The 23,742-nt window shown below is 33.3% G+C and overlaps 10 protein-coding genes across 10 annotated transcripts; 5 read left to right on the top strand and 5 right to left on the bottom strand.

Annotated features, from left to right (window-relative positions):
- Positions 1 to 621: 621 nt before the first annotated feature.
- Positions 622 to 891, bottom strand: PHYBLDRAFT_147234 (hypothetical protein; the record flags this gene model as incomplete). Its single annotated transcript, XM_018431825.1, has 2 exons — positions 622 to 767; positions 837 to 891. The coding sequence occupies 2 exons, from the start codon at positions 889 to 891 to the stop codon at positions 622 to 624; spliced, it is 201 nt and encodes a 66-aa protein (XP_018289515.1).
- A 786-nt stretch (positions 892 to 1,677) lies between these two features.
- On the top strand, positions 1,678 to 2,223 carry PHYBLDRAFT_147233 (hypothetical protein; the record flags this gene model as incomplete). The annotated part of the gene is made up of 4 exons (XM_018431824.1): positions 1,678 to 1,852; positions 1,901 to 1,913; positions 2,005 to 2,085; positions 2,163 to 2,223. The coding sequence occupies 4 exons, from the start codon at positions 1,678 to 1,680 to the stop codon at positions 2,221 to 2,223; spliced, it is 330 nt and encodes a 109-aa protein (XP_018289514.1).
- Positions 2,224 to 2,498: 275 nt separating this feature from the next.
- Positions 2,499 to 3,445, bottom strand: PHYBLDRAFT_72065 (hypothetical protein; the record flags this gene model as incomplete). Its single annotated transcript, XM_018442589.1, has 3 exons — positions 2,499 to 2,735; positions 3,196 to 3,329; positions 3,394 to 3,445. 3 exons carry the CDS (start codon positions 3,443 to 3,445, stop codon positions 2,499 to 2,501), a joined length of 423 nt encoding a protein of 140 aa, XP_018289513.1.
- Positions 3,446 to 6,583: 3,138 nt separating this feature from the next.
- Positions 6,584 to 6,853, bottom strand: PHYBLDRAFT_147232 (hypothetical protein; the record flags this gene model as incomplete). Its single annotated transcript, XM_018431823.1, has 2 exons — positions 6,584 to 6,729; positions 6,799 to 6,853. 2 exons carry the CDS (start codon positions 6,851 to 6,853, stop codon positions 6,584 to 6,586), a joined length of 201 nt encoding a protein of 66 aa, XP_018289512.1.
- A 1,264-nt stretch (positions 6,854 to 8,117) lies between these two features.
- Positions 8,118 to 8,411, bottom strand: PHYBLDRAFT_147231 (hypothetical protein; the record flags this gene model as incomplete). The annotated part of the gene is made up of 2 exons (XM_018431822.1): positions 8,118 to 8,287; positions 8,390 to 8,411. The coding sequence occupies 2 exons, from the start codon at positions 8,409 to 8,411 to the stop codon at positions 8,118 to 8,120; spliced, it is 192 nt and encodes a 63-aa protein (XP_018289511.1).
- A 2,044-nt stretch (positions 8,412 to 10,455) lies between these two features.
- Positions 10,456 to 11,101, top strand: PHYBLDRAFT_170147 (hypothetical protein; the record flags this gene model as incomplete). The annotated part of the gene is made up of 2 exons (XM_018436261.1): positions 10,456 to 10,493; positions 10,684 to 11,101. The coding sequence occupies 2 exons, from the start codon at positions 10,456 to 10,458 to the stop codon at positions 11,099 to 11,101; spliced, it is 456 nt and encodes a 151-aa protein (XP_018289510.1).
- Positions 11,102 to 11,728: 627 nt separating this feature from the next.
- Positions 11,729 to 12,958, bottom strand: PHYBLDRAFT_72063 (hypothetical protein; the record flags this gene model as incomplete). Its single annotated transcript, XM_018442588.1, has 3 exons — positions 11,729 to 12,001; positions 12,142 to 12,237; positions 12,428 to 12,958. 3 exons carry the CDS (start codon positions 12,956 to 12,958, stop codon positions 11,729 to 11,731), a joined length of 900 nt encoding a protein of 299 aa, XP_018289509.1.
- A 206-nt stretch (positions 12,959 to 13,164) lies between these two features.
- Positions 13,165 to 16,769, top strand: PHYBLDRAFT_34391 (hypothetical protein). Its single transcript, XM_018440030.1, has 14 exons — positions 13,165 to 13,308; positions 13,484 to 13,564; positions 13,622 to 13,733; positions 13,916 to 14,130; positions 14,219 to 14,323; positions 14,423 to 14,639; positions 14,769 to 15,007; positions 15,094 to 15,184; positions 15,310 to 15,384; positions 15,461 to 15,627; positions 15,731 to 15,967; positions 16,004 to 16,193; positions 16,293 to 16,394; positions 16,523 to 16,769. The coding sequence occupies exons 1-14, from the start codon at positions 13,207 to 13,209 to the stop codon at positions 16,639 to 16,641; spliced, it is 2,052 nt and encodes a 683-aa protein (XP_018289508.1). The 5' UTR covers positions 13,165 to 13,206; the 3' UTR covers positions 16,642 to 16,769.
- A 417-nt stretch (positions 16,770 to 17,186) lies between these two features.
- On the top strand, positions 17,187 to 17,795 carry PHYBLDRAFT_170144 (hypothetical protein; the record flags this gene model as incomplete). The annotated part of the gene is made up of 3 exons (XM_018436260.1): positions 17,187 to 17,355; positions 17,396 to 17,439; positions 17,640 to 17,795. The coding sequence occupies 3 exons, from the start codon at positions 17,187 to 17,189 to the stop codon at positions 17,793 to 17,795; spliced, it is 369 nt and encodes a 122-aa protein (XP_018289507.1).
- A 4,953-nt stretch (positions 17,796 to 22,748) lies between these two features.
- Positions 22,749 to 23,259, top strand: PHYBLDRAFT_102969 (GATA-type zinc finger transcription factor; the record flags this gene model as incomplete). Its single annotated transcript, XM_018427749.1, has 2 exons — positions 22,749 to 22,945; positions 23,016 to 23,259. Coding segments are annotated over 2 exons (441 nt in total), but the record flags the coding sequence as incomplete, so codon positions are not given.
- Positions 23,260 to 23,742: the final 483 nt, after the last annotated feature.

Below are 23,742 nucleotides of genomic sequence, written 5' to 3'. Positions count from 1 at the left end.
AAGCTCAATTATTAAATGATTAGTATGAATTATTTGTCTACTATATATATATTTTAGATATAGTAGTTGAAGATCATAATACAAGTCAGTTTAGCTTTATGAACCAGTCAATGCAGATACTTCATTATATTTTACATAATATGCTTTCTAAAGTACTTCAAAAAATCTTCACAAACATTCTTAATATTATATCCTAATACTTTTTTTTAAAATAAAAAGCAAGCTTAATACCAACAATACTATTATATTATATTTTGAAAAAAAAAGATCCAAGACAAATATTGTAAAAAAAATGTTTATTATAACAAAAAAAATACAATAGAAAGAGAGAGGACCAAAGAGAGAGAAGGAGGGCCAGAGAGAGATAGGGAGGGCCAGAGAGAGAGAGAGAGAGAGAGAAGGCCAGAGAGAGAGAGAGAGAGAGAGAAGGCCAGAGAGAGAGAGAGAGAAGGCCAGAGAGAGAGAGAGAGAAGGCCAGAGAGAGAGAGAGAGAAGGCCAGAGAGAGAGAGAGAAGGCCAGAGAGAGAGAGAGAGAGAAGGCCAGAGGGAGATAGAGAGGGCCAGAGAGAGAGGACCAGAGAGAGAGAGAGAGCGAGAGAAAGGGATGCATAACGAAAATTGTTATGATTGAGAGCTAGTAGCTGTTCGAAAACATTGCCTTTTCTTAGGAGGAAGAGACTCTTCTTTGTACTCGGAAATGTTTTTGGTTTTTATTAAAGTAAGCTTTAATGCATTACTATTGTTTGCTGCACAGATACTTTTGGTGACTATGAATAACAGTTATGAAAAGATTAATTTTTAAATTTTAAAGAAATTAAGTGTAATTAAAGACTTACTCTGGAGCTTTGCGAGTTCAATTGTTAGAGAATTAGGTGAAGTTTCTGAGAACATGTTGGATAAGATAAAAAACGATCTTTTTGAAAATATCCTCATTTATATAGTTTTTTTTTCTCTAGGCGGATTTTATTTTTCTTATATACTAAATGAACGATCTGAATAGCTGTATTAGCATAAATTGTGTTTTTATTATATTATATTTACATAATAATATTTGGAGACCTATATGACTCACTAGTACTTTTTTATGACTCTATGACATATAGATATGATCTTTTCACAGATATGATGACAGAATGAAACCTTTGAATGCAATACCAATACATTTGACGTAGAGCTTTGAAGAGTATGAAGCAATAACCAAAATCATTGTGTGCTGATACAGTCACAACTAATGATGCTAGGTAAAATGAGAAAATGATATAATTCTGTAATTTATATGTAATAAAAGCTCTCATATATAAAAAAAGAGCATCATTGGTTTACCAATTAATATTATTCAATATTATGTAAATACAAGACATGTCTGTAACTTATATATGCAACGAGAGGGGGAATATTTTGAGGGATATTCTACGGTATCAAAAAGAAGTGCTTCACCCATTTGAACATCCACTATAAATAATAAAAAAGATGTAACAACTTCAAATCCATTTCTAAAGATGCACAATACTTATTGGAATATGATACTTAGAAGAATAGAAGTGAAATAAGTTTATATTAATAATGTGAAATAAAATACAGCTTTAATAGCAAATTTGTTTAAATTTCTTTTTCTTAAGTAAGGCCAAACGATTTGGCATATTCAAGCAACATCCTCTACAAGTATTAGCTGATATTATGCTCTACTCTTCCAACAAAGCAGCCTTAAACTCATTCAGAGAATTTGATTTGGGGCATTTTGCCTCTGATTCTGTTATCAATAATTCCTCGGGTGCTCTCTATGGGGCTAAGGTCAGGGCTGTTAGGTGGCTATTGCAAAACATGAATACCATGTTCTTTCTTGAACATTCCCGTAAATTTTGATTTATGAGCCCTGAAATTATCTTCTTGAAACTTGTAGCTACCATTGCTAGGTACAGAAAGATCATGTAATAATAGAAGAAAATGACTTCGAAGAACATCTACATATCTTGGACTATTTATGTTTTTATCTACAAAAACAAGTGGATCAAGTCCTCCCGACCAGTTACACTCTCAGACTATAACCAGTCCATCATTTCCTTGTACCTTAGAGACAAAGTTGTGGTATATACATCACAATTGAGTGAAATACAAACTCCATAATCCAGAACGGATACTACAATTTCTAATGAACCTGGCAGGGTCACATCTCAGGAACGTAACACATACCAGGCACTCGTACACTTCACACTGCTTCAGTGATAACCAACCATTAACTGACAGAGATCTTAAATTAGGGAACCAAATGTCTATATAAGCAGCTATGATCTTCTTTCTTAAATAAACAACACTCTCACAGTACCTATTGTTCCTTTTAAAATCTTATTTGTATACCTCAAAAGTGATCTGTACCAAATCTCTCTCCAGTTTGGCGCCAGAGCTTGCTGTTTGAGTTTTTCTTATATAGAACAAATGGCGACTCATCACTCCCAGATAACAGTTTCCTACTATTTATTCCCGTCTTATATGATTTTGTACTATGCTTGACGTTTGACAATGTGTGTCTTGGTAAGAAAAGACTTTGACACAGGTTTACAGCAGAAAAAAATCCATGCTGTGCAAAGTTTTATGCATGGTAAACTTGCTGACATTCTTTCTTGTGTCAGCACTAGCATCATCAACAAGATCATCCAACGTTGACCACCTGTCTTTTTGATATTCGAGACAATACATCTTTTATATCTAGGTGTGAGAAACTGGGGTCTTCCAGAAACCTTTTTGTTATCGGCAGTTTCCCTTTATATCTCTTCAGAAAATATTGAACTGTTGATTTGGATATATTCAGCTTGGCAGAAATGCTGACAATATTATTTCTATCAAGCTGAAGACTAAAGATCCTTCTTTTTATCAAATCCGAAAGCATGTTATAGGGCCCACGAGAGCAATTTTTTTGTGTGTTTGGTATTATAGTATATTTATTAATTAGTTTTTTAAGATGTTGAGAAATATAAAATATAGATTATAAAACAGAGGTGCAAATAGTATACTAGGATGCGAAATATTCCTTTCTCAAACTTTAGATAAATCACTTTAAAAAGAGTGTTTCAATTGAGAAGATTATATTTCTTATTGCAAAAAAGATTGTATTAAAGACGATAACAGAAAAATGTTATCGATACAAAGATAATAGATACAGAGATATAAGAAGAAATACAAAAAAGCACCCTTGTATACAGAAAGTCTTGACATTGTTTCATTGGATTCACTTCTTGAGATGATCGTCATGTTTGGTGGCAAAAGTACTTCATTATCAATAAGACCTGTTATTGGTCTGCTGCAATTATGAGCAGGAATAATAGAGTTGGCAGCTAAATAAAGCAAGTAAAATATATTAATTTATTGTTGAAAGGAAAAATATTATTGATAACTTACTATTGGAGCTAGCGATATTGTTGCAAGAAAAAAGATTTGCGTTGCTGAACATTATAAATGAGATGAAAAAGCATCTAAATTTTTGAATATTTGCCCTTTATATACTTTTTCTTCTTCTTTTTCTCATATTGAATGAGCGAATTATTATGCTAATCAAAAATAAAATGCGTGTTTGTTTCAGAGCTATATGTCATTACAGAAAATAATATATTAATTAATTTATATTTCATACACATATTTTTTATAAAGTAGGTATGTATTTTCTTTTCATTATCCACTCATAATGTGAATATAGACTTATTATGTAATTCTCTATGTACATTATATTCTATTTAACCTATAATGTGTGGCAGATTTTGTAAAAAGAGCAATTGAATAAAAGCAAAATGAAAGCTAATTTAGATGATCAGAATAATTGAATTGAATCAAGTAAGAGTCTAAAAGACTACCAGCATTAATACAATAGCTATGAGATACTACATAACTAATATATATTATATTATATAATTCTGTTTTTATTTACTAGGGTGTATGATCATAGAGAGGATTTTTAAAGTAATTCATACAGTCAATTACATGACATAAAAAGGTTTAAATAGTTTCAAGACTACATGAATATTTTACATGAGAGATAGTCAGTAATCACTATATATAAAATACTCTTTCGTAATACCTCTTTAATATATTATATTTTATAATAGTAAAAATTATGTATGAAAATATATATTAATAATAATAATTTTTATTGATTTCCTCTTTTTCAAGAAGCACTTTTATTTTGCCAAAAAAAACAGAAACATATTACAACTAAAGATATAATACATTTGTTTCAAGTGATTGACAAAGAGGAGTAAATGAGCTACTATAGAGTAATGTATTATACAGATAAATCTAGCTGTAAAAGATATAAATAGGATATACATATTGATAAATATACATAAATCCATATTTGCATGTGTTTTACATGGTCATTGTGCGATACTACAATTTCTTCTGCTCTTGTTGTTTGCTTTTGCAGAGACTTCTAAACCCATACTGGTCTTTTGTCTTTCCAGATTTTTACATTTGAATGCTTTAATAATACTCCATATATAATAAAAAGAGCTCTTTTGAATTAAAGAGTATTTGATATATAGACTATATAAATATCTCTTTCAATTCTACAGCTAAAATGTTTTAACAAAAAATACTTACAGTTGGTTTGAGATACAGTCATATTAAAAAAAATAAAATAAAGATACAGTAAAAATTCATAATATTTATGAGTCATACCTTTTCTACTTGAAATAATAACCTTGCTTATAATATTTTACCTATCGGCATTTTATATTATAATATCTAACAGACAATAAGTATATATCTAAGACTATTTTAAAGCAAACTAGAAGTCTCACTCATACAATTGATTCAAGACTATTGAAAGCAAATCCAAACTATATCTGTCTTTACTACTATAGTATTTCAATTGCGAGAATCCAAAAAGATGATTTTTATTTTGGATAAAGAATAGAAATTGTTTATATATTGAATATTTATAATATGTCTTACAATAGACGTAGATCCTATTTGAAGATTATTATAAAAACCAAGAAGATAAATGTGCGAGTAGTAATAATATAATATATAAATCTTATATAGCCAATAATTAGTATAACTAGCATTAATTCCGACATACACTTATTCACAGACTATATTATAAGAGTACAGTTCTTTGCTATTATTAATATACAATGCGTTTCCTTCTGGATCTTTCTATAGTCTAAATGGCTTAGGTAAATTCTAATATATACCCATGTCATTGGGCTATTCTACAGAAATTGTATACTTCTTTTGCTCTTTGCTTTTGCTATAAATATATAGAAAGATGCTAAAAAATATAAAAGTGAATATATGTAAATTATATAGCTCATAAATGAAAGTGTACTTTATTTGTTTTATAGCAGATATCTGCATGGAATATAAAACACAATAATATAAGCCTCAAGTCTACAGTCACTACATATGACATAGTATGTGACATAAATTCAACGATTAAAGCAAGATGTTTTTTATGCACTGCTGTAAACAGGGGTTTTAAGATATATGATAGATAAAGAAAAATATTTGGTTCTCTATATAGCAGCAAAAATAAAAAATGAGACAAAAACAAATGGAAAGCAGTCTTTGGCTCAATTTCCATTTTAATACTAGTTTTATAGTCATAATATGTTTTTTATAATGATATTATGTGAGACATACTTTGACAGTCTTTCAGGTCTTCAAAAGACATCATTATATGTCTTACTATTGAACTATCGTTTTTGAATGAGTTACAATATGTATCATTTTCTACTATTGTCTTGATCCATACTCTATCTTTACATCTGACAAAAGATATTATTTAACTATTAGCTTTAATTCTCATATTATTTGTATAATTATTTAAGAGAACAACGCACATAGGATATTAGAATAAAAAAAAAGTCGATAAGTATATATTTTGTCTTGTATAGTTTTTGCTTTTTTAAAACACCTTTATTCTTTACGTTATAATTAAACAATAACATTTGTGTTTACATATGCTGTATTTTATTATATTAAAGGATTGCCACAGCTCATATATAACGGATTTTGTAGTATGCGACTAGAAAATCAATACAGAAATACTAAGCATTCTACAAATAAATATAATAAAGCTAATATAAAATGTATATTCTATATACGCGTTAAGCTCAATTATTAAATGATTAGTATGAATTATTCGTCTACTATATATATATATTTTTTAGATATAGTAGTTGAAGATCATAATACAAGTCAGTTTAGCTTTATGAACCAGTCAATGCAGATACTTCATTATATTTTACATGATATGCTTTCTAAAGTACTTCAAAAAATCTTCACAAACATTCTTAATGTTATATCTTAATACTTTTTTTTAAATAAAAAGCAAGCTTAATACCAACAATACTATTATAGTATATTTTGAAAAAAAAGATCCAAGACAAATATTGTAAAAAAAATGTTTATTATAACAAAAAAAATACAATAGAAAGAGAGAGGACCAAAGAGAGAGAAGGAGGGCCAGAGAGAGAGAGAGAGAGAGAAGGCCAGAGAGAGAGAGAGAGAAGGCCAGAGAGAGAGAGAGAAAATGCCAGAGAGAGAGAGAGAAGGCCAGAGAGAGATAGGGAGGGCCAGAGAGAGATGACTGTTATTCTGGTGAACAGTTTTTTACTCGAAAGCAGGGTCGCTTTTTTGGTGGTAGAGATTTCTCGCTGTAATCCGAAATCTTCTTTTTATTCACCAAAGTGATCTTTAGTGCATTACTATTGTTTGCTGCACAGATGCTTCTGGTGACTATGGATAACAGTTATAAAAAAATTAATTATTGAATTTTAAAGAAATTATGTGTAATTAAAGACTTACTCTGGAGCTTTGCGAGTTCAATTGTTAGAGAATTAGGTGATGTTTTTGAGAACATGTTGGATAAGATAAAAAAACAATCTTTCTTTTTGAAAATATCCTCATTTATATAGTTTTTTTTTCTAGGCGGATTTTATTTTTCTTATATACTAAATGAACGATTTGAATAGCTGTATTAGCATAAATTGTGTTTTTATTATATTATATTTATATAATAATATTTGGAGACCTATATGACTCACTAGTACTTTTTTATGACTCTATGACATATAGATATGATCTTTTCACAGATATGATGACAGAATGAAACCTTTGAATGCAATACCAATACATTTGACTTAGAGCTTTGAAGAGTATGAAGCAATAACCAAAATCATTGTGTGCTGATACAGTCACAACTAATGATGCTAGGTAAAATGAGAAAATGATATAATTCTGTAATTTATATGGAGTAAAAGCTCTCATATATAAAAAGAACATCATTGATTTACCAATTAATATTATCCAATATTATGTAAATACAAGACACGTCTGTGACTTATATATGTTATGAGAGGGAGAATATTCTGAGGGATATTTTATATTCAAAGAAACAATATTTTGCTATGAAAGATTAGATCCCTTGTCATAAGAATACTGTCTAGTATACAAATAAACAAATGTCATATACAGAAATATAACGGCAATTTATCCTCTAAATAAATCGATGCGCTTCCAAAAAGAATTAAGAGAGCATAGTAAGATTTGAAATGACTATGAGATTAAGCATTTACCTTGTATAATTAGTTTAAAACCATATTAAATATACTGTCATATAATATATATAATCTCTTGAATTCATATGCTCTATTATTATATACAGAAATATCACAAAATAGCTATTGATTCTATAAATATATATGCTTAAATGTACCAGTCTTTGAATTTACAAGTTTTTACAGCTTCTATATACATAATAAATCAAGCAGTTGATCTTTAAATAAAGGCAATGTCTATTCACACATTCTAATTTATTTCAATTTTCTTTAATATTACTTCTTGGGACTATACCTACTGTAGTCCGTTTTCGCAATAGTTTTATATATATGATATATTCACTTATTCTAACTACTGACATATAAGTGGTTCATTTAAAAGATGTATAATGTATTGGTAATATATGTAGTGTTTTATTACTTCCTATTTAAGAGCTCTATTTTGGCTTTATATTTCACTTTTCTATAACATATATTGCAGATAGACATAAAAAACAATTTATTGAGAATAATAATACACTTAATTGTAGAAGTGTAAATTACAAAGCAGGATTTAATTTCCGGGTATTATCTGCTATGGTAATGGGCTACCATTTCCGCAAGACTTTGGACTTCCTTGGGTAAAAGGCAATTGTCTTCAATAGGCCTGCTTTCTTTCGTTGCTCGGAAAGGTCTTCCGGTTTTCCAGATTTTAGCGTTTGAACGCTTTAATGGGGCCCCATAATGAAGGAAAAGGCCTGTATTGAATGATATATTATTGATATATGTAAATTATAAAGAGATGGTTTATTTACATCTAAATATTATTACTATTATTATTATTTAACAAAAATACTTACAATTGGCTTGTGTTGAGGGCATTTTATATAAGAAATAAGTAGAATAAGAATAAAGCAGTAAAGAACCAAATTATCTACATATCCTGCCTTTTATATCTTGATCAATAATCTAAATTACAATACTCTATATATCAGAATTTTATGTCATAATGTCATATAGACAATAAGCATCTGTGAGACTGGTTTAAAAGGAATTTTAAGTTTCATTCATGCCAATGTCACCAAGCTGTTGATAGAAAACTCAGAACTTATAAATTTTTATTCTTATTCTAGAGCAATATTCCCTGCTTTATGAATTAAAGCGGCTGTTTGAACTATAATAGGGATCTTGGATACATCATACAAAGTATTTTTGAAATATTTAACCATATATGTATTTTGCTTATATTGTTAATTGAGGAAATTATATGCACAAAGGCTAAGCATTTAAGATATTAAGATGTGCTCTGTATAAAGTCTTCTAGATTGAGTCGTCAAATGTTTAAGGTGGCAATAGATGTAATTCGGTTAGTGGCAAAGGGAATATCATTGAAGATATACTGGAAGTGAGCTTCCTATATAGCAACTAGTGTGCATCCCAGAACAATATATGAGGACACTGTGGTGTCTTTGACTTTGACAGTCAACGGAGAAGATGGGAGGAGAAGGTGTTCAAACGTAAGAGAGGTAGGATTAATTAAGAACCGAATTGCAACTTGTTGCCAAACTGGTTGTTTACGAGCGCATGCCCAGAATATATGTTCATCATCTTCAAGTTCGATCCATATAACACAGTTTGAGACTCAACCATATATGTAATTTTATACGGTCTATGTTTCATGTCCAAGACTTCCATGTATGATCAGAATGTGTGATATTTCATTTATTCAACATGTTAATTTCCTAAGCTCAAGAACATAAAATCATGTAATTAGTGTAATCCAAAGTTTGTTATTTCTTGCCCTAAAATTGTAATAGATGATTAACTTTCTAGCCATTAAAACTAATAAATGCTAATTAATATTTGTATACGTAGGATACTTATGCAAATAAAGAAAAAAAACCAGCTAATTCTAGAATAATATGGACCTCTTTGTATCTTTACTTGAAAGCATAATTCGTTCTTTATTTCCAGTTTTATTTTATTGTTTGTTTATCAATATAAAATACCAAAAGATAACTGGCTAACAGATTTTATATCATGAGGGTACTCAGCCAGATTGATCGATCAAATTTTAAATTCAGGACGCAACATTATTGGATTATAATTGTAATAGCGACGATCAAAATTTGATCGTCTTTTTGAAAGATCAAATTTCGATCAAATTTCAATCAAATTCTGATAGAAAATCGTACGGCTCTCTGATTGGCTGAATCCTTACTTTTTTATATGCAATACGATACTGTTTTTATCTTTCTCCTTAATAGGGACCTTGGACACATCATATAATTTTTTTTTGAAACATTTAATCATATATGTAATTTTATACGGTCTCATGTTTCACATCCAAGGCTTCCATATACAATGAAAATGTGTGATATTGCATTTATTGGCCATGTTAATTTACTAAACTCACGAACTTAAGATCATGTAATTAGTGCGAACCAAAGTTTATTACTTTTTACCCTCAAACTGTAATAGCTGTTTAATTTTTTAGACATTAAAGCTAATAGATATTAATTAATATTTGTATACGTAGAATGCTTGCGCAAATAAAGGGGAAAAAACCTAATGCTGGGGCTATATGGACTTCTTTATATGCTTACTTGAAAACATAATTTGCTCTTTATTTCAAGTTTTATGTCATCGTTAGTTTAACAACATAAAATATCGAAAGATGATTGGCCAACACATTTTATATCATGTCTTTATATCATATAAAATAACGCGATTTTGAAACACACTATTCTTTTTTAAGAGCACAATCTCCGTCTAAATAAATTTTATATGATGTGTCCAAGGTCCCTAATAATGCCATTCACCAGCGTACGAGGGAATTGACAAAACTTCTAAAATAAGGACTCTAGTTACAAAAAAGAATATACTAAACGACCATACTTTAAAAAGCTCATTCTATATAGCCAAAATGAAACAAATCATTAACAAAAAAATAAAATTGGCAGGGTATTTTAGTAAATAAATCAAAAACAGATGTTGAATAACAATCGGAATCGTATATGTTGTGGCTCAATTCCCTCGATCCAATTCCCTCGACAATTCCCTCTTACGCTGGTGAATGGCATATATCATAGAATTTATTGGCAACAAAGTCATATAATACTTCTTTCTCTCCATCTTACATTCCAAAATATAGTACAAAGCAACAAACAGTTGATGCCTTGAAGAAATCGCGTAAAATCAGTGAATTTATCATGAAAAAAAACACTGGTAGAGTCTTTATAGCAAGTATAGACGAGCTTATTAAAGATATTTTAGAAGTAATCAAAAAGGAATTTAACGTAAAGTTGGAGCAGATGGCTGCCGTGAAGGAGCTTGAAAAAAACCTTAAAGCCAATAAATACATACACAAGGTTGACAATGTATTGTCAGATCTTGAGTCAAAGGAAAGAACGCTTGGCTTCTTCGAGAGTCTAGGCGTATATAGCTTCAAAGGAGAAATCAGAATGTGTAAAAGGTTGTTCTATATATGCTATAAAAATCTATGGATTTTGTACGAATTTTGTACTTTTGTCTTTTGGTGTCCTCAACTACAAATTGATATCATTGGTTAAAATTCACACAAGAATTTGATCGATCAATCTGGCTGAGTACCCCCTATCTTTTTATATGATGTTTTTATATCAAATAAAAAAACGCGATTCTGAAACATGCTTTTCCTTTTTAAAATACAAATCTCCGTCTAAATAAATTTATATGGTGTATCACAGGTTCCTAGCGTGTTATTGGCTATAGAAGTTGATCATCAGCAACCGAGTTGCGCATCCGGAGTTGTAAATACTGCCATTTCCTACAGCGATAGTTAGTTTCTCATTTTGTATCAATGGACGCAAATAATTAAAATCCACTATAAAAACGATACCCAAAGGTAATCTAACAAAACAGATATCTATTTTTTTTGACTGAACCAAAAAATACATTATGCAACTTTCCACAAATTCTATTGTTAATTTCACTTTTTATCAAATTTTTGTATTCAGATAAACCACTGTATATAAAAGCTTAACAAGTTTAACTTATAAATATATAATCACTATTATCATTATCATTATTATTGTTTAATTAAATATGAATCTATCTATATTCAATGGATATAAAGAGTTTTAGAGCTATACACACACACACACACACACATACATATATATATGTATACAAAAGGAATTAATACTTTTTATGATTCCTTATTCTTCATACTCAAACAGATGGTAGAATGCATCGCCGCAACCTTTTGACTTCATCCAATCGGAAAGCATATTCAAATTATTGTGATTTCCAAATGCTCCGTGAAGTTCAAATGTAACCTCAGTCATATCCTTGAACAAGCGCTGCTTTTCAAGTTCATCCTTTGGCTCGCATGTAACTTTCTGTTGCCATCTAGATGTCATCTTACGATGTGATGCTGGAATGTCTGCCCAGGATAGAGTCTTAATGTCGTTAATAAAAGCTGTGACATTCTAGACACACGCACACACACACACAGAGAGAGAAAGCAATATCAATATATATACCTTTTTTTTTTCATAAAAATCAAATCTAACTACACATCTTGTACATATTTTGGATATATAAGCGCAATTATATATATGAATCTTACCTCTCCTGTGCCTTCTAAGCACAAGGCCCCGGGTTTGCCAGGACACAAAAACCCTGTAATTCCGTATTTCGGTGCCCATTTAATAATATGTCCTCTCTGTATATTTTTACATTTACATATACATATACATGTATCAATTAAATATATTGGATATTTAATGATATATTTCTCACTTTCATTTTTATATATTTCATTTCACTTTGTTTTGTTCTTATTTATTTATTTATTTTCTCTGTCTACCTTTCACTCTAAACTTAGGTTTTTTTTATATATATTCTACTCTTACCTTTTCACGGGTGTATATCATTGGAAACCAAATCCATTCTCGTACAAACATCACTGGTCCTTGTTCTGCCTGAACCTTACAATTATCAAGTTCTTGAATATGTGCAAGCGCAAGGGGTTCAGCAGCATCTCTGGTGTGCTGCAAGACCTCTATTAGACAAGAGGCACGATCAACAAGATCTGGGTCGGTGGTATGTTGCTGAATAGCGGTTTGTGCTTCACGGCTTAGACGTTCCTGAGTATCGCGATTAAGCCAGGGATTTGACAGTGAAGGAATTGTGAGATTTATTGCTGAACTTGTAAGAGAAATACTAATGTGAACAACTAGTTGGATCACATTAGGACTTGACAGCACAGGTACGATAATATCCCATTCAAGCTTGTCAGCAGAACTGTGTGCTGGAAGAGTTTCTTTGTCTCGGAGATACTCAAATAATTTGTTGTCAGATTCGGTTGTAAAACTAAACTCATCAAAATACATTGCTTGAAGGAGTTCAGTGGCCTGAACGGCATCGGCAATCCATTCTGTCATTTTTAAAGTATATCTATTTGTACATTCATCAGGAATCTTCTCCTTTTCTTGTCCCTTGCCTCTTCCCCCGCCCCCTTTTTTTTACAGTAGAAAATGAGCTCGTACACTAATGTGAGACAGTAGAACAGTCACGATGGTCTTTGAGAACAGATGAAACCTATTTTGTCGGTCCTTGTCGTGAACTTTATCATTGCGTATATATATAGAATCTAAAAAAAAAAAAAAGAGAGAAAGAGAGAAATTATACCATGAGCAATCAAGCTACTGGAACTCACTTGGGAAACACACCCCTTAATTTGGCCAAGCTCCGAGAACTTGCACGCAGAGATCTTCCAGAAGTGCTAGATACTGTATGAAAGACAAGAAAAAGAAAAAAGCTTTAATAAAGAAGAAAAGAAAAAGCAAATATAGTTGACATCTATGTTTTTTTTTGTCTTTGTTTTCATTAATTTCATTATAACTATTATTACTATTATTATTATTATTATTATATTATTATTATTATTTGTGTCTGTGCGTTGATAGGTACGCGGCAAGAAAGGTCTGGTACTCGATCCACAACTTACCGGACCTCTTAGTCTGATTGCAGAGTTTACACTCTTAAAGGTGATGACATGCCCACAGTAATGGGATGACGCTGACAAGAGATGTGGCGAAGTATAGGACCATGGTGTAGAAAAAATTTACCATCTCGACACACCCACTATGGAAACAGAATGCAGCAGTCTTATATATATATGTCGCCCAAAGCTCAAGTACATGCGCTACATTGCGAGTGAGTTTATTTCTTCTTTAAAAAAAATACTACTACTGCTATTTTTATTATTATTATTATTAGTATTAATATATATATATATATAAAGTGGTGGTTATATCAATACATGATTGAAATTAATAGATGATTTTTTTTTTCGTGTAATAATAATAATAATAATAATAATAATAATAATAATAAAGGCCATATTAAGCAGTTAGCCAAACAGACTGGGCAGAAGACAGATTGCTCGTTATTCTTTGTTCCTAGACGGACCATGGTGTGTGAACGTGTACTAGAAGAAGAGGGTGTACTAGGTGATATTACACTTGGAGACTATGCAATGGACTGGATCCCATATGAAGACGATTTGATTTCCATGGAATTGGATCCAGGAACTTGGAAAGAAATTTACTTGGTAAAGACAAGCGAGAGAGAAAATAAGCACGATTAGTAAGAAAAAGAAAAAGGAACAGATTACTGAGTACGATGTTCAATTTCACTAGGATGGAGATCAAACATCAATCTATTATGCTGCTTGCGCACTAATGAAGCTTCAGTCAATTTATGGCCTTTTCCCACGTATTATTGGTAAAGGCGACGGTGCAAAGGTATATACTGTGACGGGTTGTATTATTATCTTTATAAAAGCGAAAAAAAAAGAAATAGAAAGAGAAGATGACTAAAATATAATGTACTCGTATATATAGCAATTGACAGATATGTTGGTCCGTATGCGAAAAGAACAGGCGGTTGTTGAAGAGGTGGCGAGCACGACTTCTACAAAGACTCCCTCATTATTAAACTCGGTTTCAAACCACATCGACCAATTTATCATTATTGATCGAAATGCTGACATAATTACCCCTCTTTGCACTGAGCTGACTTATGAAGGACTCATCGATGAGACTATGGGTATCAACCATAGTAAGTTACCTATTCTTTTCATTCTTGTTTTGGGTAGTTGGGGGGAGAGGATTTTTAATATACTATAAATTATATATTATATATTATATATTATCTGATCATTTAATTTTCAAAATAAAAACCACACAGCTTTTGTCGAACTCGATGCTGCTTTGGTCAACCCTGCTCAACCCACAACAACAAAGGCTGGGACATCTGCTGGACCCACAACTCCTGGAGGTGCAACGGCTGGAGGTCAACCAGGAAAGAAGAAGAAATACGTGTTGAACTCATCAGATAAACTATTCAATCAATTACGAGATCAGAACTTTGCTGTTGTGGGTGGAATGTTGAACAAGATCGCTAAACGAATCAATGAGAATTATGAAGTACGTCCTATGTTTATTTTTCTTACGGCACAAAAACAAAATAAAGCAGAATATTAACTTGGTGCTATTGTCTTTCTGTTATATAGGAACGTCATCACGCAAAAACCGTAGCCCAAATCAGAGATTTTGTAGGCCGATTGGGTGAATTGCAGCAAGAGCATCAATCACTACGAATTCGTATCCTTTTTTTAAGTGTGTGTATTGTTTGTATAATGGATAGATATACGAATATGTGGAAATGCCAACTACAATTGAGTGCCCACATCCTTGACTCTTGTATTTCATGTCGATTCGTATTTTAGACACAGGGATTGCTGAAAAGATTATGGAACACACTATGACCGAAGAATTTAACAAGATCCTCGAGGTTCAACAAAGTATGTAATACTAGCATACACATACGAAAAGTAAGAAAAAGGAAGGGCGTACTGACAGAAATTTGTTATATGATAGATGTGGTTGCTGGTATTGATGGAACAAAGGAACCGGACTACATTGAAGAGATGATCGATCGTCAACGCCCTCTTTTGCAAGTGTTACGTTTGTTGTGCCTAATGTCACTTGCTCAAGGTGGTCTTAAAGCCAAGCTATATGATCACTTTCAACGTGAGATTGTACAGGTACGTTGAAACTCAAAAAGAAAGAAAGTGAAGAAGGAAGGAAAAGCGGGGTGACTTTCTTGCAGTGTGTGATTTTTAAAAGATTAGATTTTGTGTTGAATAGACATACGGTTATGAACATATTGAGACTCTCCACCGACTGGAGAAACTTGGGCTTCTAAGCAAACGGACAACCTCAACACCTTCGCGTAGTCCATTTGCCCAAACTCGTCGTTTGTTACGTTTGATTGTGGATGATGTGGATGAATTCAACCCCAACGATATTTCGTACGTCTATTCCGGGTATGCACCTTTGAGTGTCCGTCTCATTCAATGCGCGATGCAGCGATTACACACTTCTGTACCTCCAACTGTAAACAACTCTGGAACCGCCCAGTTGTTGTCGTACGTGGGTGGTGGCAGTGCGGCTTCTCTACCAGACAAATATATCCGACCCTCTGGCTCGTCTAGTACTGGCTGGAGAGGCTATGAAGATGTTCTCAAACTCGTACCCGGAAAGACATTTGAACTCAACCAAACAGTGGAATATGGTCCTGAGACAAATGCTGCAATGGCAAGGGTCAAACGTGAGTATTGAGATCATTTATATATCGGGTTGGTTCACTGATTTTTATGTGTCTGTATATTAAATAAAAACGAACGGTGGGTGCTTTTAATTTTTGTAGGACATGGATTGCAGCATGGAAAGACTACAGTTATCTTCTTTTTAGGTGGCTGCACTCACACGGAAGTGTCTGCTATCCGACTCTTGGCCCAACAGGATGAAGGTGAGAAGAGTAAAATATAAAAGCAGGAATTCAAAGTAAAATACAATATTTTTTCTAATGTAATATGATTTTATATAATGTACAATTACTATCTCTTCCTCTCTCTCTATACCTTTGTGTACGTGTAGGTCGAGATTATTTGGTGGCTACAACTCAAATGCTTAATGGCACTTCTTTCTTGGAACCTATTCTGTCTACCAAACATGTGTCGGACCAAAATGCAGGTATCCATGGCACCGTAGAATAAAGTAGCCCACCAAAGAATAAACCACAGAAAATACAGTGTTTCTACTTGATATTGAGACAAATTAGAAAATGTTTTGGACGAATCAAAATGTAATTTCAGACAAAAAGAAATTAGTTTTCAGACAAAGTAGACATTTATTCAGACATTTTACCTATATGTCTAATTGTCTCAAAGAGACAAACTATTTTCGGTACAATGATGGGATTGTTATTGATGTGGTGATTGATGTGGTGATTACTGCTTGTTTGCTTGCCTTTATCAGAACTTTGGAAGGTGGTTAAACTTTTGAATTTTGAATTTTTATTTCTGCACAAGTACTCAGGTTCATGAAGAACATATTCAGTGATTAGATTTCGGAAAACATTATACAATGTATATTAGACACATCGAGAATTGAATACAGGCCAAAAAGAGATGCTCAAGCTGTGCTTATTTTATAAAAGAACATTTGAACTTTTTGACAATCTAAAGTTGTCCTTTCTTTACTAGTCTGTAAAACCTATATTACACTGTGGCAGCGAGATGTTAATGCTGTAAAAAATAAAATGACACTTGCTTTGTCAACTTGGAGAGGAACCCATCGACCAACCGCTTTCCAAAGTTCTGATAAAGGCAAGCAAACAAGCAGTAATCACCACATCAATCACCACATCAATAACAATCCCATCATTGTACCGAAAATAGTTTGTCTCTTTGAGACAATTGGACATATAGGTAAAATGTCTGAATAAATGTCTACTTTGTCTGAAATTAGATTTTGATTCGTCCAAAACATTTTCTAATTTGTCTCAATCTCAAGTAGAAACCCTGTAAATATCCTATCCTTATCCCTATCTCTTTATTCCTATTCTACTCCACTCTATTCTACTCTACTCTACTCCACTCTATTCCATTATATTCTACTATAATTTTTTGCCCTGGCCCTTACCACACCACATCACATCACACCACACCACTATTAAAAGATAAAAAAAAAGTAAATTAAAAAAATATATAAGATATTTGTCCAATGGCACCACGCCATGAAGAACGTTTACTTGTTCTACCTGGCCAGTGGGTGTGAAAAACCGGCGGATTGGGTCGCTGTTTCCCACAAATTAATGCGGAGACATTTTGTTGGCATGCAAGGTTTATTTTATTTACCCAAAATTTGAAAAAGGGAGAAATGTTTATCGAACACTGTTAAATATTCTTTCTCTCTTTATTCGTTGACTTGATAACAATATTGATGATGCTATTGATAATAAAGTTGGCGTGATTAAACCCAGTGGAATACATCAATCAATAAATAGAACGACTCACTTGCCAAACCATTCCCCTTAAGCCGTGTGATAAAATTTTGTGCTCTTCATTTCGAATATTATTATTTTTAATAACCTTAAATGTTTCTGTATTTTAAAATGATATATAAGGGAGAGTCTTTTGTTCTCTCTGTCTCTCTCTCTCTGTGTGTGTTTTTTTTTTCTCATATATGAAGCTACAAACAAATACACAAGAAACTACCAGAAAAAGAAATTGTAGAAATGGTTAAAGAAACCTGTGGTCGTTTACAAATTCGTTAAAAGTTATCATTAATAATAAAACTTCACGGGGTAACTTAGTAATATACTTTTTTACAGAAAGCTGGATCGACCCAATTTCAGTATTCAACCATTAATTATAGTAATCTAAATATTTAATATATTAAAAATATATGAAGACGCGTGTGTTTTGTCTGTGTGTGTGAAACAAACTATATAGTCTGTCATGTCTAAGCCTGCATCACCCACATAGTCTTCATATGTTTAAGATCACTCGGTTTTAGACAAGTCATCTCAGTCAAATGAACTTTCTCCGAATTTAAATTTCAAACAAAAGTTATTTCTTTAAAATAAAAAGAGTTCGGTTACTATGTAAATGGAATACCCAGCCTTGATAATAGATTCTTCTTTAGTACTTATGGAAAACTGACTTTTATAATTTCTCTTTATATATAGTACAAATAGCTTAGTCAAGTGAAGAGAAGAAGATATATATAAATGTGTGTGTATATTAATTTTTTAGTATTTTATATAGCTCTATTATATACAACAGTGAATCTGTCGATTTTTGTGACTGACAAATCTAATACGCTTTTATAGACCAGCTTGAAATGACTGGAGTTCCTTTTTATTGTTTTTTTAAGTCTTTCCCAACGCTTTTATTGTCCATGCTCTGTCTGTCTTTTTTTAAAAAAAAAGAAAATTCAACAACAATGATATTAACATGACTACTGTAAAATTTTCAACCAGAAAACTACATTCCCGTTCGCAAATAACATAATTTGATTGTGGAAGTATCATTTAATTGTCAAATTCAGGGTTTACTTTGCAAGATTTCTCAAATTATTCATGTCCCTCAGACAACCGTAATTAACATCATTCATTTTGAGTTGATGAATTCAAAAATATCTCGACTTCAAAAGGATAAGAAAATGAAAGAAAAGACAATATAAAAAATAATAATAGCCGGATTAATATAAAAGAATTGGACCAATAATTCATCCGTTATCTGTCTCTCTTATATTTTATATACATATCTGAAAAAGAAATCGAGCGTATATATAAATGTATAGAAAAGTTGATAAATGGGGTTTGGGGTAGGGCCCATGATACATCTCGGTCTTCTTCTTCAGGTACATACGCATGCATACACACACGCCTATACTTATCCATATGTACCAGGCTGCTTCTAATGAAAACTATTGGAAACCATTTAGATCAAATCACCAATAATGGTTATTAATTTATATATGCATGTAGGTATATTAACTCTAAATTAGGGCAAAATAGTAATAATAAAACAAATTATGTACTTGTGATTATAGGTTGTTTTTGTGCTGTAGATAACGCATATGTATTAATATATCGAATAAAAGAGTGGTGCCACTGTAATGAAATATAGTTATATATTTAAAGATATAGATATGTATATTATATATTATATATTAGCTTTTGTGGAGCGAGCAAATTATTTTGAAATCAGGTGCTTAGACGAAAAGGTGTCATTGGCAAATAAAGATACTCGGGTAGTTTCTAGTTTTCAAAGTGAACGCGACCCTTTACACGCTTTTACAAACCAGGTTAAGTAAAAAATGGTCAATGAGGAACGGACTACAAGTGTGTGTGTGTGTACGTTTATTTTATATATATATATATATATATATTATTTTATATTCTTATTGTGATTTCCAATGATAGAACGTGCTGTAAGTTATTTGGAATTATATAAAAAAAAACAAAATAAAATGTTGCTAGGTAACAGTTTCCATGGAAACCAACCTTATTATGTTGTCATGGAAACTAAAAGAAAAATAATTAATAAGTTTATAACTATATAAGAGAAAAAAGATGAAATTATTACTGTTATTATTTGATTGATGTACATGTATTTTATTGTATTGTATTTTATCGCTTTGGATTTTGGATTTATAACAATAAGAATAAAGAATAAGAAGAAAGACATTATGTGTGTCGTAAACTGGTACATTTATGGCGGAGTGTGACACCAACAAAATAAATAAATAAAACAAAAAAAAGCGCTGTTTGGACTGGTACGCCCAACACAACCTGTGTAGTGCCGGAGTTATATATTATACACTCCGCGTTTTTTCTTGATTTTATTTTTATTTTTGATTTTTTTAATTTTTGATTTTTTTTCATTTTCCTTGCCCCCCCTTTTTTTTTCTTTTTTCTAAAAAAAAAAGAAAAAAAATTAAAAAAAAATAGTAAAATTTCTGTCAATAGTGTGCATTGACCATCGTGGTGATGGCACCTCTTGTATTAAAGATCAAAGGCAGCAAGTCATTCTTGCCGTTTTCAAACCTCGACTCCGAAGAAGACCTTTCCAAGACATGGAGAGTGTGCACAAAAGTAAAAGATTCACTCGAGAACGGCTCGAGACTTGAGAATCTGTCATGGAGATTGTGGTTCAGACAGCATCTCTTGACCGAAAGGTCAAATGCACCATTTAGAAAACTGTCAGCCAACACAACTCGCCAACTCGACCATCAGACATCGAAACTCACACCATTGAGAGAGTTACCGGATTGTTCATCATCTAGTAAACCCCATGATAGTCAACTACCACAGCAACAACAACAACAGCAGCAGCAGCAACAAGTCTTGGCGGTTGAAACGTCAGCAATCAAAGTCGAAGCCACAAGAACTACTGCTTCTTCTCCTTTCGCAACCCCTGTCTTATCTTATGCTTCTCACTCATCACCTGTTCAACAACAACAACAACTGCAACAACTGCAACAACAACAACAACAACAACTGCAACAACAGTCACTGCAACAACAACAACAGGCACAACACCAAGCTCATGTACAGGCCCAAGTTCAAGCTCAAAGACAATTTCAGCAACAGCAGCAACTTCAACAACATCAACAGTTACAACTACAGCAACAGTTACAACAGCATCAACGCTTACAGCAGGCACAGCAACAGGCACAGCAGCAAGCGCAACAACAAGCACAGCAGCAAGCACAGCAACAAGCACAGCAGCAAGCGCAACAACAAGCACAGCAGCAAGCACAGCAGCAAGCACAGCAACAAGCACAGCAACAAGCACAGCAACAAGCACAGCAGCAGGCACAGCAGCAAGCGCAACAGCAAGCACAGCAACAAGCGCAACAGCAAGCGCAACAGCAGCAACAGCAGCAAAGGCAATCTATGACTGCTTCATTGGTGAATGGCCCATCTTACTCAGCAGATGCTTACAACTTGAATCAGCAATCGACAAACAACTTTGTCTTGCACCAGTTTACGTCTGACCAGGCAAGTGACCAGATGGTTGAATTAGAGGATATCTTTGGGGCATTTGGTGATGTCCAGTCCTTTTTATCCAACCCTTCTGAGGATGTTACTATGGATGAAGGATGGTCTTTTGGAGGATTTGGCTCTCCTGTAGAGCACTATTTTACGCCACCGTCAATGTCCCCTGGATTGTCTATGCAACAGCAACCACCCCTAGCTTTACCTCAACAGCCACAACAGCACCAACACCAACAACACCAACAACAACAGCATAATCAACATCAGCAACATCATCAACATCATCAACATCAACAACAACAACAACAACAACAACAACATCATCAACATCAACATCAACATCAACATCAACATCAACATCAACAACAACAACAACAACAACAACAACAACAACAACAACAACAACAGCAACAACAGCAACAGCAGCAACAGCAGCAAAAAAGCGTATTTCCAGTAATGGAAAACATGTTAGTTAATAGAATGGCACACTTTACAGTGAGACAGAACTTATCTGTTTCTATGCCAACTAGTCCTGTGTTATATCCACAGAAAATGGACGATAGCAATGATGCAGTTTATGTAGCATCGAGCTCTGCAATGCCTCCGCCACCCGCAGGCACACTGCGAAACAAGTTACTGGGGAATGTTCCGATTCGATCCAACTCTACTCCCACAGGCCAACAACTCCCAAACCAGTTAACAGCTACTGGTGCGTCTCGTCCCCTCACCACTACTCCCACATTATCATCCTCATCTTCTTCTTCCTCATCAGTGACTGCCGAACAACCTCTTCCCCCCCCTCCTCCTCCTCCCTCTTCTCATTCTCCTACCGCTTCTGGTGCCAATAATACTGCTGCTACTACACCTGGTGCCACTACGCCTGGCTCCACTACACCTGGTGCTAATAATAATAATACTTCTACTTCTGTTTCTGCTGCTACTGCTACTGCTACTGCTACCACCGGTGCTTCTGATACTACTGATACGGCTACTACGAATGCATCAATAACCATATCAACCGAGCCAACAGTCACGGCCGTAAGTCCTACCAATACCGTCACCTCAATCTCTACTCCAACTGCCACAACTCCAACTCTTAATGCTAACAAGTAAGTTTTATATTTTTTTTTGCTTGTTTCAGCAACTGATAAAGGGATGAATATTAAAAGGGTACAATATATATATATGTATATACTTATACTTTTGCATATTTCTTTATTCCTTGATTTATTTATTTATTTATCTATTTATTGTAGCCGACTGCAGAGTGCCTACCCAGAGTATATTCAACAGCATACCTTCTCTGCTTCGGCACCCAGTACTCCTCCTCACCACCATGTATTTGGATTCAATGAGTCCCAGAAACCGATACCGCCACCTCGTAAAGGGGCTGCTTCAATGAGTGATGACCAAGCTAAACCTATCTGCACCAACTGCAGTGCAACCTCGACTCCTCTCTGGAGACGCTCTACAGATGACGAACTTCTCTGCAATGCTTGTGGACTTTAGTATGCTACTAGTCTTATTTTGTTGCTGATGTTTTATTTCTTGGTTCTAATAAGTCTTATTTTGTTGTAGTCAAAAGTTACACAATGCACCGCGCCCAAAGACTCTCAAGCCTCACAATGCCCGCAAGGAGGCACGTGAAGATGAAGTGTCTCAACTTGTGTGCTCCAACTGCTCTACAACAACAACACCTTTGTGGCGACGAGACGATGAAGGAGCACCGTTGTGTAATGCATGTGGGTTGTATCTCAAATTACATCATGAACGAAGGCCACTTTCAATGAAAACAGACATCATCAAAAAACGCCAAAGATATGAGAGTTCCACGAATGGTCGTAAGACAGGCAAAAAAACAAAGGGAGATCAGTCTGGACCACCTTCACCCGAAATGTCTTCTTGTGCTGCTCAGGATGGCTCTCCGTCATCTTCTAACGATTTCAAAATTGAAACAGGTGGAAATGGAAACGGGAACGGAAACGGTGGTTATTCATTCTCACAGCCTTTCAACTATTCTCATCAACCACCTTTTACACCCTCGGCAACAAGCCCACTCGACGAAACAATGCAAACTTTCTTTTAAAAACAAAAACAAAACAAAAACAAACAAACGATTGCCCACCCACTCACTTTCACTCTTACTTTCACTTACTCTCACTTTCATTCTTACTCACTTACATGAACAAATTGACGAACCAACGGACGAATGAACCAACGAATGAATGAACGAACGAACCAACGCACGGACGCACAAAGAACCCAAAAAAAAAATATGAAAGAAAGAAACAAGAAGTTTACCCTA

The sequence above is a fragment of the Phycomyces blakesleeanus genome (genome assembly GCF_001638985.1).
Source record: "Phycomyces blakesleeanus NRRL 1555(-) unplaced genomic scaffold PHYBLscaffold_15, whole genome shotgun sequence".
Lineage (NCBI taxonomy): Eukaryota > Fungi > Mucoromycota > Mucoromycetes > Mucorales > Phycomycetaceae > Phycomyces > Phycomyces blakesleeanus.
Note: the sequence above shows the minus strand (reverse complement) of the source record. Positions and strands in the feature narration are given on the sequence as shown.

Bases quoted from the DNA above. Each gene is read 5' to 3' on its own strand.
- PHYBLDRAFT_34391 (XM_018440030.1), top strand. From the start codon at position 13,207: ATGAGCAATCAAGCTACTGGAACTCACTTGGGAAACACACCCCTTAAT. The intron at 13,734-13,915 runs GTGAGTTTATTT...ATAATAATAAAG, and splicing joins GTACATGCGCTACATTGCGA to GCCATATTAAGCAGTTAGCC. The intron at 14,640-14,768 runs GTAAGTTACCTA...AAAACCACACAG, and splicing joins GACTATGGGTATCAACCATA to CTTTTGTCGAACTCGATGCT.